General features: G+C 38.8%; 1 protein-coding gene across 1 annotated transcript in view; it reads left to right on the top strand.

Moving 5' to 3' along the window:
* ST13 (ST13 Hsp70 interacting protein) overlaps positions 1-16740 on the top strand; it is a 38010-nt gene extending 21270 nt beyond the window's left edge. Inside the window, exons 6-12 of the mRNA XM_017870274.1 lie at positions 5709-5793; positions 5927-6037; positions 9195-9297; positions 11191-11307; positions 12488-12536; positions 14487-14620; positions 15213-16740. Coding sequence (XP_017725763.1) covers positions 5709-5793; positions 5927-6037; positions 9195-9297; positions 11191-11307; positions 12488-12536; positions 14487-14620; positions 15213-15341 — 728 coding nt within the window. The 3' untranslated portion in view covers positions 15342-16740. The remainder of the gene's footprint in view (positions 1-5708; positions 5794-5926; positions 6038-9194; positions 9298-11190; positions 11308-12487; positions 12537-14486; positions 14621-15212) is intronic.
* Positions 16741-16942: the final 202 nt, after the last annotated feature.

Genomic DNA, 16942 nt, shown 5'->3' with positions numbered 1-16942 from the left:
CTCATTGATAAAGAGGCTGAAATCACTCAGTATCTATTACCTTCTCTCTGCAAGGACAGATCCTGATTTGATTCAGTGCCTCTGATTTCCTGACCCTATCATGGTGTTTTTCTACTGAGAAGAGAGAGGCTTTAAAGGGGTGAAAGCCTTTAAAGAAAAAAAAAAAAAGTAGTATTAGAACAGTGACCCTTAACTTTTTACGTGCTAATACCCTTGACAGATGATGTTCATAAGTATAACAATCTTATTCCTAGTCAGAGCATGTTAGATTCTCTTCAGAAAATCCCCTCAGAGTGAGAAAGTGCTGATAGTATTCAGTTTTGTTTTTTGGTTTTTGTTTTGTTTTTGAGACGAATTCGCGCTCTGTCACCCAGGCTGGAATGCAGTGGTGTGATCTCGGCTCACTGCAACCTCTGCCTCCCAGGTTCAAGCAATCCTCCTGCCTCAGCCTCCCAAGTAGCTGGGATTACAAGAGTGCGCCACCATGCCCAACTACTTTTTGTAATTTTATTAGAGGTGGGGTTTCACCATGCTGGCCAGTCTGGTCTAGAACTCCTGACCTGGTGATCTGCCCGCCTTAGCCTCCCAAAGTGTGGGATAACAGGCATGAGGCACTGTGCCTGGCCTCTTTTTTTTTTTTTTGAGACAGAGTCTTGCTCTGTCCCCAGGCTGGAGTGCAGTGAGGCCATCTCGGCTGGGACTACAGGTGCCCACCACCATGCCTGGCTAATTTTTTTTTGTCTTTTTTAGTAGAGACGGAGTTAGCCAGGATGGTCTCGATCTCCTGACCTCATGATCCACCTGTCTCAGCCTCCCAAAATGCTGAGATAACAGGCGTGAGCCACTGCGCCCGACCCTAGCCTCTTTTTTTTATATGTTTATTTTTTTAATTCTCCAAGGTAACAATAGCTTACTTTTCTTTTTTCTTTTTTTTAGTTGTATTTTATTTTATTTTATTTTGAGACAGAGTTGTGCTTTGTCACCCAGGCTGGAATGCAGTAGTGCGATCTCAGGTCTCTGCAACCTCCACCCCGAGTCAAGCAATTCTCCTGCCTCAGCCTCCCTAGTAGCTGGGATTACAGGCATGTGCTACCAGCTCCAGCTAACTTTTGTATTTTAGTAGAGACGGATTTCACCATGTTGGCCAGGCTGGTCTCAAATTCCTGACCTCAAGTGATCGGCCCGCCTCAGCCTCCCAAAGTGCTGGGATTATAGGCGCGAACCACTGTGCCTGGCCCATGGTAGTATTAAATATAATGTATAATCGGTTATAATTTGTAAGAACAAATCATGTATAAACTTGGATACTGTGGCTGCTTGAGTAATATTTCATTCTTTATAACTGTGATAGTGTGTCACAATGCCATAGTCGACTAGATGCTATTATATAGTGCTTATGTGCATTTGGACTTCATTATTAGATTTAGAAGATGACTGAAGTTATTTTTAGAATGAGTTCAGTATTGATGTTCTGAGTTGGTACATTTTTTTTTTTTTTATTATACTTTAAGTTCTAGGGTACATGTGCATAACGTGCAGGTTTGTTACATATGTATACTTATGCCATGTTGGTGGAGTTGGTACATATTTTAAACATTTTGTGATTCTACCACCTGATTAGCTCCTTAGAATATGTTTATACTATTTTATACTGCAGTTGCCTTAATAGTTTACTTTCCTGAAAAATATTATTCCTTTATGACTTTCTGTTTACTTTCCCTAGGTTATTCTTACTTAGACCTGTTTTTTATTATACTACTCTTGCTTGTAACCTGTGACAAAGTTTTGCATACATATTTAAGATCTTCATCAGAGGATTATAGACCTGCTAGACTCAGACCCCTCATTTTACTTCTCCAGCCTTGTTTTCTCCAGTCAGACTTTACTGTTCTAGAATGTTTTTTTACTTGTGCTATACTGTTTTTCTGGAAAGCTTTTCTTCACATATTTCAACTTTTAATTCATACCTATCAGTTGTTCCCAGCCATTGCTCTTCTGTACCATTCCTTTTCTTCACACGAAAGTTTTGCTGATTTCCCTACCACCTAAGTTTTAAGAGACAGAGTCTCACTCTGCCACTTAGGCTGGAGTGCAGTGGCATGGTCATGGCTCACTGCATCCTCAAGTTTCCTGGGCTCAAGCAATCCTCCTGAGTAGCTGGGAATACAGGTGCATGCCACCATGCCTGGCTAATTATTATTATTACTATTTTTTTTTTGGTAGAGATAGAGTTTCACCCTGTTGCCCAGGCTCGTCTCAAACTCCTGGCCTCAAGCAGGCCTCCCAGCTCAGCCTCCAAAAGTGCTAGGATTACAGATGTGAGGCACTGTGCCCGGCCCGTTTTAAAATTTACTGTCTCAGTAATGTGTAACAAAAGGAAAATGAGGCTATCACCTAATCATGTTTTTGTTTTCTCATTTTTTTCTGAACTCTCTGTTCATGTGCCTTTGTAAATTTAATCTAGTTTTGATTTTAGAATTTATGCAATTTTATAGTGTATTCTAAAAGATAAAAGATTAGTATTCTAAAGCAGGGATTGTGAATCCAAACCCCACCAAGGGTTGGTGAAGGCAGTTTTGTTTGGAGAATGTAGTTAAAACCTGGAGTGTGGAGCCAGAGTGCTATGGTTTGAATCCCAGGTCTGGCACTTAACTGTGGCTGCTTTCTCACTACAACAGCATCATTGAGTAGTTATGATAGATTGTATGGTCTGCAGAGATTAAAATAATTCTCATTTGGCCCTTTGCAGAAAACGTTTACCAACTCCTGAACTAAATGTATGGAGGAACCATTTATTTAGTTGGGAAGATACAGATTGGGAGTAGAAAATGGGGTGGGAAATAGGAATTCAGTTTTTCAGTTTTGGCTGGGCGTGGTGGTTCACACTTATAATCCCAACACTTTGAGGGGCCAAAGCGAAAGGATCTCTTGAGTCCAGGAGTCCAAGATCAGCCTGTTCAACACAGTGAGACTCCATCTCTTAAAAAAACACAAAAAATTAGCTGGATGTGGTAGCACGTTTCTGTAATCCGAGCTACTTGAGAGGCTGAGATGGAGGTTCCCTTGAGGCTGGGAGGATCCTTTGAGCCCAGGAAGTTGAGGGTGCAGTGAGCTGTGATTGTGCCACTGCACTCCAACCTGGGTGACAGAGCAAGACTCTTTTTTTTTTTTTTTTTTTGATGACAGAGTTTCGTTCTTGTTGCCCAGACAGGATGGAGTGCAATGGCACAACCTTGGCTCACTGCAACCTCCACCTCTCGGGTTTAAGCAGTTCTCCTGCCTCAGCCTCCCAAGTAGCTGGGATTACAGGCATGCGCCACCATGTGTGGCTAATTTTTTATTTTTAGTAGAGACGAGGTTTCTCCTTGTTGGTCAGACTGGTCTCGGGATTTCTCCATGTTGGTCAGGCTGGTCTTGAACCCCCGACCTCTTGTGCTTCACCTGCCTCGGCCTCCCAAAGTGCTGAGATTACAGGTGTGAGCCACTGCGCCTGGCCAAGAGCCTGTCATAAAAAAATTTAGGTTTTGAACGTGGTAGGTCTGAGTTGCTTATTAGACATTTAAGTATAATTACGTATAATAGATACCTGTAATAGTAATTAATAAGACTGAGCATTTTTCTGTGTTGTTTTCGTGAGTTCTTTTCAAGTCCTTTACTCATTTGCTAACTGGCTAAGTATCTTTCACAGTGAATTGTGACATTTATTTTAAAATTTCTGTGTTCGGCCTGACACAGTGGTACTCCCAGCTACTCAGAAGGCTGAGCCGGCGGAGGGGATCACTGGAGTCCAGGAGTTCGAGAGCAGCCTAGGTGACACAGTGAGGCCCAGTCTCTAAAAAATTTTTTTAGTTAGCCAGGTTTAGTGGTGTGGGCCTGTATTTGCAGCTACCCAGGAGCTGAGGTGGGATGATCACTTCAGTCTGTAAGCTGTGATCTTGCCACTGTACTCTAGCCTGTGTGACAGTTAGACCCTGTCTCTTTAAAAAAAAAAAAATTCTGTATTTGTCTTGCTTCCCCAAGATTTAGACTTCGTGCAAAGAACTGTTCTGATTCTATAGGGTGTTTTATGTGTCAAATTACTTAAGGGATTAGTGAAGAAACTATGAGAATAGGACACAATGAATTAAAGTATAGGTTATAGTCTTTTATGAATTCTAGTTTTTTTGAACTTTTTTTTTTTTTTTTTTATACTTTAAGTTCTAGGGTACATGTGCATAACGTGCAGGTTTGTTACATATGTATACTTGTGCCATGTTGGTGTGCTGCACCCATCAACTCGTCAGCACCCATCAATTCATCATTTATATCATGTATAACTCCCCAATGCAATCCCTCCCTCCTCCCCCCTCCCCATGATAGGCCCCAGTGTGTGATGTTCCCCTTCCCGAGTCCAAGTGATCTCATTGTTCAGTTCCCACCTATGAGTGAGAACATGCGGTGTTTGGTTTTCTGTTCTTGTGATAGTTTGCTAAGAATGATGGTTTCCAGCTGCATCCATGTCCCTACAAAGGACGCAAACTCATCCTTTTTTATGGCTGCATAGTATTCCATGGTGTATATGTGCCACATTTTCTTAATCCAGTCTGTCACAGATGGACATTTGGGTTGATTCCAAGTCTTTGCTATTGTGAATAGTGCCGCAATAAACATACGTGTGCATGTGTCTTTGTAGTAGAATAATTTATAATCCTTTGGGTATATACCCAGTAGTGGGATGGCTGGGTCATATGGTACATCTAGTTCTAGATCCTTGAGGAATTGCCATACTGTTTTCCATAATGGTTGAACTAGTTTACAATCCCACCAACAGTGTAAAAGTGTTCCTATTTCTCCACATCCTCTCCAACAACTGTTGTTTCCTGATTTTTTAATGATTGCCATTCTAACTGGTGTGAGATGGTATCTCATTGTGGTTTTGATTTGCATTTGTTTTTTTGAACTTTTATACCATTTCTTTGAATTCAAATAATGAGCATATTGTTGTTTTCTTTTAAAATCAGCCCTGTGAAGTTAGCATGGGTTCCTTTTCCTAAACTTAATTTTATCTTTTTAATTTAATGGATAAAAGAAAATCAATGGAATAAATTAATTTATCCTTTAAATTGATTTTATCTTTTTACTTTATTTTATTTTATTTTTATTATTATTATATTTTGAGACGGAGTCATGCTCTGTCACCCAGGCTGGCGTGCAGTGGCGCAATCTCGGCTCACTGCAAGCTCCGCCTCCCAGGTTCACGCAGTTCTCCTGCCTCAGCCTCCCGAGTAGCTGGCACTACAGGCACCCACCCACACGCATAGCTAATTTTTTGTATGTTTTAGTAGAAATGGGGTTTCACTGTGTTAGCCAGGGTGGTCTCAATCTCTGGATCTCGTGATCCGCCCACCTTGGCTTACCGAAGTGCTGGGATTACAGGCGTGAACCACTGCGCCCGGCTGCTTTTTTCTTAAACATAATCAATATGAGTCATACTAAGAATGTGCTATTCTATTGTTAGTTAGGGGCTTATGTACCCAGAAATTGTCTTATCTCGTGAGTTACAGTATAGATGTGCTAAGATTTGCTTTCAAGAGCCAGTTTTTGTATAACTTAGGTGTCTTTTTTATTTTGACTTGATTAAAAGAAAATGTAAAAGACTTGATACGAGATAAAACTTTTATTAATATTTTTATCCTCTCAATATTTCGATAACTTTTGTTTCACTTTAGGTGAACTCCAGAAAGCCATTGACTTATTCACAGATGCCATCAAGCTGAATCCTCGCTTGGCCATTTTGTATGCCAAGAGGGCCAGGTGAGAACTCTAAACAGAAAAGCATCCTCTGGCGAATAATTTCTGCACATTTGTTTAAATAGAGTTGCTTCTGTGTTGAAACCCAAAAGTTTTACTGAAATGAATACTTTTTAATAACACACATATTTTTCAGTGTCTTCATCAAATTACAGAAGCCAAATGCTGCTATCCGAGACTGTGACAGAGCCATTGAGATAAATCCTGATTCAGCTCAGCCTTACAAGTGGCGAGGGAAAGCACACAGGTAAATAATTGAATTTAATTATTTTCAGAACTCTTTACATTTAAATCTGATGTTTTAAGATGCTTTGTTTAAACAAAAACACAGAAGTTCCTAATGACTTAATTTTCAAATTAGTATGTACTTAGTGTCAAGAAATGAGATAGCTTGTAGACAGCTGCTTAAAAGGCAGAAGAAAAGAAAGGAAATTTTTTAAAAAGGAAGTGAGAATATAGGAAGGAAGAAATATAGGAAGGAAGAAATAAAATTATTTTCATTCATATGAAGCTACTTTTACCAGTTTTGACTACATATGGCCAAATATAAGGTAAGGATTTTCCTTAAAATTAATTCCAGGAAAAGAAAGAATGATCTTTTATCAGTGTCCTTACAAATTTTCTCTTGCTTTCAGACTCTGTAAGTTAACATTGAATTACCAATGTATTATAGAAGAAGGAGTGTGCCAGCCTGAAACTACTTCAGTCACTGCTAGGCCACCTGAAAAATTAGGAAAAGGAGGGGGGCATAAAGAGGTGAATTTAACCCACATTAGTAATTATACCTTGTAGCAAAACTTAGGAATATTTTTATCTTGGGGATGAAGCGTTCAGTGACTTTCACATGTTACATAGTTTGAAAGGTCTTATACCTCAAATGTGGATGGAAATAAAAATGGATATGTTTAGGACAACTTTATTAGCTGTCTCAGAGTAGCTCTAGTGGATTTTATGATGCATTAAAGATAAACATTAAAAGTTGAAATAAAATTTATTAATGCTGTGTCAGCACAGGAAAAGCCCATGCATTGCTGTTGATCCCTTTTGAAATCCCATTAGTCCAAGTATTTCTTTCCCTTCTAATACAAGACAGCATTGGCTTATCTTGTGCTTTGCTTGTCTCAGACTGAAAATAAGCCATTTCTGTGGGAAATCATGGTTCATTATAGTGGAAACTAAGATTTGATCACTATGTGTGTTCATTGCTTCTGGTATGTACTGTCATTTCAATGAACAGCTAGAAAAGACATTTTAAAATCATGAATTTAAGGAAAAAATGCTTGAAATTTTGAGTTTATACTGATATTTTCTATTAAAATTTAACATTAAATGTTTTCTTTTACCTTTTAGTTTGTATTTTTGACACTTGTGTGGTAAAAATCTTTGTCCTAGTTTTACATTTACTTACTACAGTGCTATGATACACGTAAAACTGTTTCAGAATTATAATACCTTAAAAACAGTATACACCCTAAGTAAAGTTAGAAGGTTTTTTTTGGAAGTTTTTGTTTTGCTTTGTCTTTTGTTTTTAGACAGAGTCTCGTTCTGTCACCCAGGCTGGAGTGCAGTGGTGTGATCTTGGCTCACTGCAACCTTTGCCTCCCAGGTTCAAGTGATTCTCCTGCCTCAGCCAGCCGCCTGAGTAGCTGGGATTACTTACAGTCGTGCCCCACCATGCCCAGCTAATGTTTTGTATTTTTGGTAGAAAGGGGGTTTCGCGCATTGACCAGGATATTCTCAAACTCCCGGCCTCAAGTGATCTGCTTTCCTTTCCCTCCCAAAGCATTGGGATTACAGGCATGACCCAAGGATGTTCTTATTCTTAGAATACATATCCCACTTGAAATACACAGTCAAGATAACAGTATGAAAAGTTACTTGAATTCCTTTTTTCTGTGTAGCTTATGTTGTTAATAAAATACACAGTTTTTTGTTTTTTGAGGAGTTTGCTCTTTCACCTAGGCTGGAGTAAAGTGGTGCAGTCTCGACTCACTGCACTCCCTTCACCCCGCCCCGGGCTCAAGCGGTTCTCCTGCCTCAGCCTCGCTAGTAGCTGGGATTACAGGTGTGCACTACCACGTCTGGCAAATTTTTTATTTTAGAGATGGGGTTTTGCCACGTTGGCCAGGCTGGTCTTGAACTCCTGACCTCAGATGATTCACCAGCCTCAGCCTCCCAGAGTGCTAGGATAATAGGCATGAGCCATTGCGCCTAGCCATAGCCACCCGGGATAGAGTGCATTGGCGCTGTCTTGGCTCACTGCAAGCTCTGCCTCCCGGGTTCATGCCATTCTCCTGCCTCAGCCTCCAGAGTAGCTGGGACTACAGGTGTCTGCCACCACGGCTGGCTCATTTTTTGTATTTTTAGTAGAGACAGGGTTTCACCATGTTAGCCAGGATGGTCTTGATCTCCTGACCTCGCGATCTGCCTGCCTCGGCTTCCCAAAGTGCTGGGATTACAGACGTGAGCCACCACACCCAGCCACACAGCTTACTTGTTTGTATTGAGGTTTAGGATTTGCTTTATTTCCATTTTTCTGATTTTATTTTTTGAGTATGTAAAGCATTTAAATGTTTGAAGAGTTACACCTGAGTTAAAAGGTATACCCAGAGAACTGTCAATTTCCGTTGCTGTCTCCTCTACCCCATTCTCACCTACCCCCACCAATCTTTACTTTCTGGCTTACCTGTTCTGTGTTTTTCATAAAGCCTGTACACGTGTATTATTTTCTTTTCTGTCTTACATAGAAGGTAGCTAAAAGCTAACACATGGCCGGGCGCGGTGGCTCAAGCCTGTAATCCCAGCACTTTGGGAGGCCCAGACGGGCGGATCACGAGGTCAGGAGATCGAGACCATCCTGGCTAACACGGTGAAACCCCATCTCTACTAAAAAAATACAAAAAAAACTAGCCGGGCGAGGTGGCGGGCGCCTGTAGTCCCAGCTACTCGGGATGCTGAGGCAGGAGAATGGTGTGAACCCGGGAGGCGGAGCTTGCAATGAGCTGAGATCCGGCCACTGCACTCCAGCCCGGGCCACAGAGCGAGACTCCGTCTGAAAAAAAAACAAAAAAACAAAAGCTAACACATTATGTTAGTCCTGGTTTGGGTGAGTTGAAAGTTACTGCTCTACATACTTTTTAGAAAATTTTATGATATTCTGAATTAAGAAAATTTGGTTTTTAGCTTTTAGTAGGAGATCAGCTTTAAATAGAGGAAATTTAAATGTTTTTATAGAGTTAACTAAAGTGGGATATAGTAATTGAATTGGTTGGTGGAAGTTTATAGTTAATATTTAACTTAAGCCTGTTTTAGAACAATCTTTTTTTGTAAGGAAAAAAAGATACCATGCCACATAGGCGAATATGTATAAAAGGCTCCTAAAATGAGTGTAAATCTGTTTTCAGACTTCTAGGCCACTGGGAAGAAGCAGCCCATGATCTTGCCCTTGCCTGTAAATTGGATTATGATGAAGATGCTAGTGCAATGCTGAAAGAAGTTCAACCTAGGGTATGTTAAAGTAGAGAAAGGGAAAGTCATTAGTTTAAGACTCCATCTCGAGTGCTTAGCCCCTGACAGCTGTAATTCATCTGAAAAACAGGCAAAGAAGCCATCGGAAGATATAATCTGTAATTGCTGAAGTTTGTGCTCAGCTCTGGAGATCTCATTAGGTTTTCATGCTTTCATTTCTCATGCATTATTAGAGCAAACTCTGTTACTTTGTTTGGAAGCTTGCAGTGGAATTATAACCGGAAAATTAGAAAAGAGGGTATCAGGTTTACAACAAAGAAACAAATAGAAAATCTATAATTAGCATTATCCGGCCGGGCGCGGTGGCTCAAGTCTGTAATCCCAGCACTTTGGGAGGCCGAGACGGGCGGATCACAAGGTCAGGAGATTGAGACCATCCTGGCTAACACGGTGAAACCCCGTCTCTACTAAAAAATACAAAAAACTAGCCGGGCGAGGTGGCGGGCGCCTGTAGTCCCAGCTACTTGGGAGGCTGAGGCAGGAGAATGGCATAAACCCAGGAGGCAGAGCTTGCAGTGAGCTGAGATCCGGCCACTGCACTCCAGCCTGGGCGACAGAGCGAGACTCCGTCTCAAAAAAAAGCATTACCCAAGATTGAATCTGATGTGTCCTTAGATATAGGTGTATACAGCCACTTTATAAAGCAAGAAGGCCTTGTGGAAGTTAAGTTTCAGTCTTTCCAGCCGGGCGCAGTGCCTCACGCCTGTAATCCCAACACTTTGGGAGGCCAAGGCGGGTGGATCATGAGGTCAGGAGTTCAAGACCAGCCTGGCCAACATAGTGAAACCCTGTCTCTCCTAAACACAAAAAATTAGCCGGGCGTGGTGGCACACGCCTGTAGTCCCAGCTGCTCGGGAGGCTGAGGCAGGAGAATCACTTGAACCTGGGAGGTGGAAGGTTGCAGTGAGCCAAGATCACGCCACTGCACTTCAGCCTGGGTGACAGAGCGAAGCTGTCTTAATAAAACAATTTTCAATCTTTAAAAAATAATAATATTGAATCCCAAAGGTAGAACATTCCAGCTTTTAAGGATGATTTTTCTCTGAAATTGTTGGTTAAGATAATATTAATGTGTTTACACGGTAAGTCTTTCATTTTGTGGGAAGTTCAACTGTCAGGAATTTACTCTCAGAGATTTTAAGATAGTGGAAATTGTATTGAATTTAATTATTTACTGCCAGAGAGTTCATTTGGTTTTCTGTTTTCTTCTTAAAATAGGGCAAAGTTGTAACTTTGTCAGCAAAGTGTAAACAAGCTAAAGTGACAGTTGACTATGAATCTCTTAAATTTACTTTATTCTCTGAGGAAATAACAAATCCGGAGCATTTATTTGATACTACTTACTAGTGTCTGGTACACATATTTACATTTTCCCCTCTTAGTCCCTATAGCAATTTGATAAGACTAAATATTTCTTCCTCTTCTATTTTATGGATACAGAAACTGAAATATACTGTGACATATACTTGGTGTATGTGTTCCCAGTCTTTGCCTTCCCAGGGTTGACATAATGATACTCTTTCCACTGATCTCAGCTGTCCTTCTGAAACCTAAACACTGTATCTGGTAGAAACTAGCAGGCAAGAATTGTCATGCACTTAGAAACCTATTTGTTAATCTTTGAGCTTAATTGTTTGAGATTGTAACATTTCTAACTTCAAATCCCAGGCCCCTTTACTCTGTTTTACAGTGCCTTGTGCAGTTGAGGTTGGTTTTGTTAAAGCCTGAGCTTGTGTTAGGTCTTTTTCTACAAAACAAATCTGTCATTTTTCTGAACTGCATGTTGAATTAAACATCTCTCCACAAAAAAATTTGTGTTGATGTTATTCAGCTTTTGGAGCAGGCTTATTTTGCTATGGCTCTTTTTTCTAGGCACAGAAAATTGCAGAACATCGGAGAAAGTATGAGAGAAAACGTGAAGAGCGAGAAATCAAAGAAAGAATAGAACGAGTTAAGAAGGCTCGAGAAGAGCATGAGAGAGCCCAGAGGGTAAATTTCCTGTAGCAAAGCCATGAAAGGAAAATACAGCAAATTATATAGAGGTTTTAGGACACTAAAATTCTAATTGCTGGCTCTTTTATTTAATGCTGGCTACAGGTCTATAGAGTAATGATATTACGTATAAGGAGTCTCCTTTCACTGTGTCTAATTTTGGGGGCATTTTTAGTCTTAAATTCTTTAGTGAGCTTTTATTTCACCATTTTATATTCTTGTTTGTGTTTTTATAAAATCAGGAGTTTTTCCAGGTCAGGTACTTGAAACGTGGCGGTATTATTGTTTGATCTTTTGAGGATGCTTGGCCAGATTAATTCAATTTATGATTCCTCCTCTCTTCCAACAGTGGATGCGTTGCTATTTAAAATTGATTCTAGCAGGGCAAGGTGGCAAATGCCTGTAGTCCCAGCTGTTTGCGAGGCTGAGGTGGGAGGTTCACTTGAGCTGAGGTGGGAGTTTCACTGAGGTGGGAGTTCGAGACTAGCCTGGGCAACATCGTGTGATGCTGTCTCTTTAAAAAATAACAATAATTCATCTACTTATTTCTAACGTTGAATGAAAGAACGTAAGGCTGTATTATATAACTCGTTACATTCTAATTTTTTGTCCATTTAATATTAAGCATCAATACTTGATTTTAAGGTTATAGTTTATAATCTTTAAAAGTAATTTATCCCCTTGATATTTAAAAGTAATATATGTCCTCGATAATTTTATAACTACATGTGAGGGAAATTTATTTTTCATTCATTTTCTCTTTTGAAAAGCAGCAAAAACAAATCAATAAATCTACATTTGTATTATGTAGGGAGAGTATGGAAAAGATGTACCTAGGAAACAAAAGTCATGGTAGTCTTGGTAATCTAGCCATGTCCTTCCCTGTAGGTGTTTTAAAACCAGGATGAATTTAGAGTTTTCATATTGGTACTGTAAATTGTTTTCCAGGTTTGTTTCCAGAGTAGAAGTAAAACACTTGAAATTATTACAGAGAATAATGCCCACTGAAAATCCAGTTGGAAAAAATGTTGGAAGTGGGTATGGGGTATATCCTTTAGTTCAGTATTGCCATCTACTAGGTTATTTTACAATTTTTTCATGGTCTTGCATGGACAGGTTGAATGGACAGCACTTATTTCTTCTTTTATTATATAATTTATTTCCTTTTGTATCAAAGGAGGAAGAAGCCAGACGACAGTCAGGAGCTCAGTATGGCTCTTTTCCAGGTATATTTAAAGAAAAGTTAAAACTTGTTCTATTATACAGTGATATTCTAATATGATACTCAATATTTATTATAAAGTGATGTTCTAATTTTGTTCTCTTATACAGTGATATTCATGAAGAACCTAGGTAAAAGAAATGATGGAATTATTAGGCATAAAATTATGTTTTGAGTCCAGTGTAAAAATAGCATATTATTCTTTTTCTTTCAAATGTGATCAGAAATTGCTAGTGAGGCACATCTTTGAATACCAGAGGACAGGACTAACACGGAGATAGAAGAGACGGAAAAGGCACGCAGAAGATTTATTGAGTACTCCTGATTACGACTGTGGAATTTATATAAAGACTAGGACAAGACTTAATTTTTTGTTTTTTAAACAGCTGTCTCCAGTTGTTCAATGGTAACTAGCTTTCTCTTAAGGAAAGTTTTTAGAGGCTGTTTATGCTTATATGTCACTGGTTAGAACTTAGTTGCATGATGTGAGACTAGAAAATCTAGTGCACAGCAACAGAATTCAAACCTAGAACAAATACTGAGGATGACCTGATGTTTGAAGAAAAAGCAAGAAATTAAATTTAGCTCATAGTTTACTTCCTATTTAAAATATAAACTTATTGTCAGATACCTTTGTTTTAGAAAGTGACTGCTAATGTTGGGCTAGTACTAGAGATAATTTTCTGTTACGTACATTTTATTTAGATTGACAAGCCTTGGGTCAGTAATTTTGTTATGGGTAGGCACTAATTTTTCAAAGCATTGGGGTAAGTAGGGGCAGCAAGAGAAGCTAGAAGATGTTTTTTGGTCCCCTTAGATTTCTTCATCTGTGGTTGTTAGTTATTAATGGCCGTGTTTTAATTACTGTTGAGGCAGCTAGAAATGACTTTATCATGTGTTTCCTTCTTTAAAACGGCTTTACTTATAGTGACCCTTTGTAGAATGCATTAATGTTATCTTTCTCTATATTATTAATTGTAATTTTAGAATATCTTCAGTAGACATACAGGTTTGTGATATTGAAGAACAGAGTAGATTATTTGGGTTTATAATCTAACAAATTATACTGGGAGGATAAAATCCTTTTTGCTGGAGCATTGTTCTCTGTAAAGAAGCACTAGGATTTTTTGTTAAAATGCAGGTTTCCAGTTTAACTTTCAGATAATTTTATTTTATTGGAGATGGAAATGAAAATCAACAAATAAGCCTTTAAAGTAGTCCTTAACTGAAGGAAGATCTAGGCTAGATGAGTATAATTGAAACAAAAACCTAAACTCATATGAATCAATTTTAAATTGAAACAAATATTCAAGAATGGAAAGTTGAAAGATGATCAAAATGACTAACTTTATAATCTAAGGAACTGTTAGATGACTTTGTTTTTAAGGTGAGATTAGTCTTTTTTTAACAGTGTTATTACTAGAAAACAGTTGCCGAGCACGGTGGCTCACACTGGTAATCTCAGCACTTTGGGAGGTTGAAGCAGGCAGATCACCTGGGGTCAGGAGTTCGAGAGTGGCCCGGCCAACGTGATGAAACCCCGTCTCTACTAAAAATACAAAACTTAGGTGTGGTGGTGCGTGCCTGTAGTCTCATCTACTTGGGAGACTGAGGAAGGAGAATTGCTTAAACCCGAGAGGCAGAGGTTGGAGTCAGCCAAGATGGCACCAATGCACTCTAGCCTGGGTGACAGAGCAGGACTCTGTCTCAAGACAGACAAAAATAAAAAACTGTTATTACTAGAAAAATGCTGATCCAGGAGGTAGCAAAGTGAGATTTACAGCCTTGTTTTATAACTTGTGTCTTGTGTCAGTCTGATTAGAATTTTCAAACTCTTCAGACGACTTTGTGTTTAGTGGCACCCTTTTTCATTGAACCTGTGCTTTTTGTGGATGAAGTACTGTGTTCAGAATATTTGGGAGTATGATTAGTGTCTATTCATTTTGTATTACAGGTGGCTTTCCTGGGGGAATGCCTGGTAGTTTTCCCGGAGGAATGCCTGGAATGGGAGGGGCCATGCCTGGAATGGCTGGAATGCCTGGACTCAATGAAATTCTTAGTGATCCAGAGGTTCTTGCAGCCATGCAGGTAAGACTTGGAAGAAGAACTTTGTCTTTTTTTTTTTTTTTTTTTTTTTTTTTTGTGGAGAACGGGGTCTCGCTATATTACCCAGGCAGGTCTCGAACTCCTGGGCTCAAGCTATCCTCCCGCCTCTGCCTCCCTGAGAGCTGGGATTACAGGCGTGAGCCACCGCGCCCGGCGGAAGAACAACTTTGGACTTTGTATCATTAAGGCAATTATTTCACGATTCTGTGTGGAGACAAAGGTTACTCTTGTAGCTATTTTTTATTTATCACAGTTATCAAATAGCTAATTATGCAGGAGTGACATTTATTTTCTTTATGCAGAGTAAATTAAATTTTTAAAACTAGAAAATATTTAGTAATAATTGGCAATTATATCCAGTTGTCATTTTCTTTGTATCACAATTGTCCTTTTTTCATCATATAGTTCAAATGACATAATTCAGCTTGATTTTGATACTTCAAGCACTTGTCTAAACCCCATTTAACTTAACTATGACCAAATGATAGGTCTAAATAAGAGATGGAATTTAGGATAACAAACTTATTGACCCAGTAGGATACTTTTTAAATACTAACAAACCCTTTATTTTCAGGATCCAGAAGTTATGGTGGCCTTTCAGGATGTGGCTCAGAACCCAGCAAATATGTCAAAATACCAGAGCAACCCAAAGGTTATGAATCTCATCAGTAAATTGTCAGCCAAATTTGGAGGTCAAGCGTAATGCCCTTCTGATAAATAAAGCCCTTGCTGAAGGAAAAGCAACCTAGATCACCTTATGGATGTCGCAATAATACAAACCAGTGTGTACCTCTGACCTTCTCATCAAGAGAGCTGGGGTGCTTTGAAGATAATCCCTACCCCTCTCCCCCAAATTCAGCTGAAGCATTTTACAGTCGTTTGCCATTAGGGTATTCATTCAGATAATGTTTTCCTACTAGGAATTACAAACTTTAAACACTTTTTAAATATTCAAAATATTTAAAACAAATTTAAAGGGTCTGTTAATTCTTATATTTTTCTTTACTAATCATTTTGGATTTTTTTTCTTTGAATTGGGCAGGGAAGATATGTATGGAAGATTATTGCTCTAATTTGAGTGAAATAAAAGTTATTAGTGCGAGGCAAACATAACTCATTTGAGGATAAAGTTTGTGTTGGATATGTGGTTCCTGATGCATTTTGACTTGTCTTTTTAAATGCTTTATCTTTTTCTTTAAAGATTTATTTCAATAAAACTAATTGGGACCACCCGTATTTCAGTAGGACCTGGGTAGGGATTGGAAGTACTTAGCAGGGCAGCAGCAGTCTTGCTGTGTTTTATATAACATGCGTCCTTGGGCAGGTTGCCCTTAAATCTTACACTGTGGTGAAGGGATGATTTTTTTTGTAATGCTGCAATAGAGTTGGAGTACTTAGTTCTCTTCTTGTCCAGTGTATCTAATAAGTGTTTCATATTATTTCCACATAAGGGAAATAAGAGAATACTTTTCTTTTTATATTTCTACGCTTAAAATTCTCTTTCCTAGTCAAAAATTGCCCAACTCTGTGTTTGTTTTCTGCTTGTTACATTTTTTTCCCTTACTTTTCTTGGGCTAAAGACAGGCTTTTTCCACCAGCATCATCACTGCTATCATCATTAACAGCATAATTATACAAGCATATTTAATGCTGAGTTTAATTTAATATGTAATACATATGGTAATTGTAGGGTAATACCCACAACAACTGTAGTTTCTTACTTGGCCAAGAGAATGCTTATTTAAGTGTTAGACTTCCGTTCTGGCAAAATCTTGCCATATCAGAAGACATTGGAAAGAGGGATTCCCTTTGGTGTTTGGTCTTCTACTTAGAAAATACTTATTGCAGTTAGAGTTTATCTTGTACTATTCATCTTTGTATTCTGAAGATAATATGGTTTGAATTAAATTAATACACAGGAACCAATTTTTTTGATCCAGTGTGAATTATAAAAGATAATCCACAGTTACTTATTGTGGAGTTGTTGAGACTATGAAAGACTCATTGTCTTTGTATTCAGCTCTTAAATAGTGTAACCATACCCCCACCTCTGCTTGCTTTCTTTCCCTCCCCTCCGATGATAAAGAAAATGATAAATTTTCTGTTGTGCATTCAATTCTTATTTTAAATAAGACTAAGTATAGGCATTGTACCTGACATTGCTACGTTTCTACCAGTGTTTCAATTTAAAGTGCTAGTGTTTAAAAACATTTTCAAGGGATAAGACCTTCTGTACTTTGTTTATTTGAAGAATCAGTGGTAGGAGCAGTGAAGTAAATTCTATGGAGTACATTTCTAAAATCA

The sequence above is a fragment of the Rhinopithecus bieti genome, unplaced genomic scaffold (assembly GCF_001698545.2).
Source record: "Rhinopithecus bieti isolate Rb0 unplaced genomic scaffold, ASM169854v2 scaffold_4967, whole genome shotgun sequence".
NCBI classification, from domain to species: Eukaryota; Metazoa; Chordata; class Mammalia; order Primates; family Cercopithecidae; genus Rhinopithecus; species Rhinopithecus bieti.
Note: the sequence above shows the minus strand (reverse complement) of the source record. Positions and strands in the feature narration are given on the sequence as shown.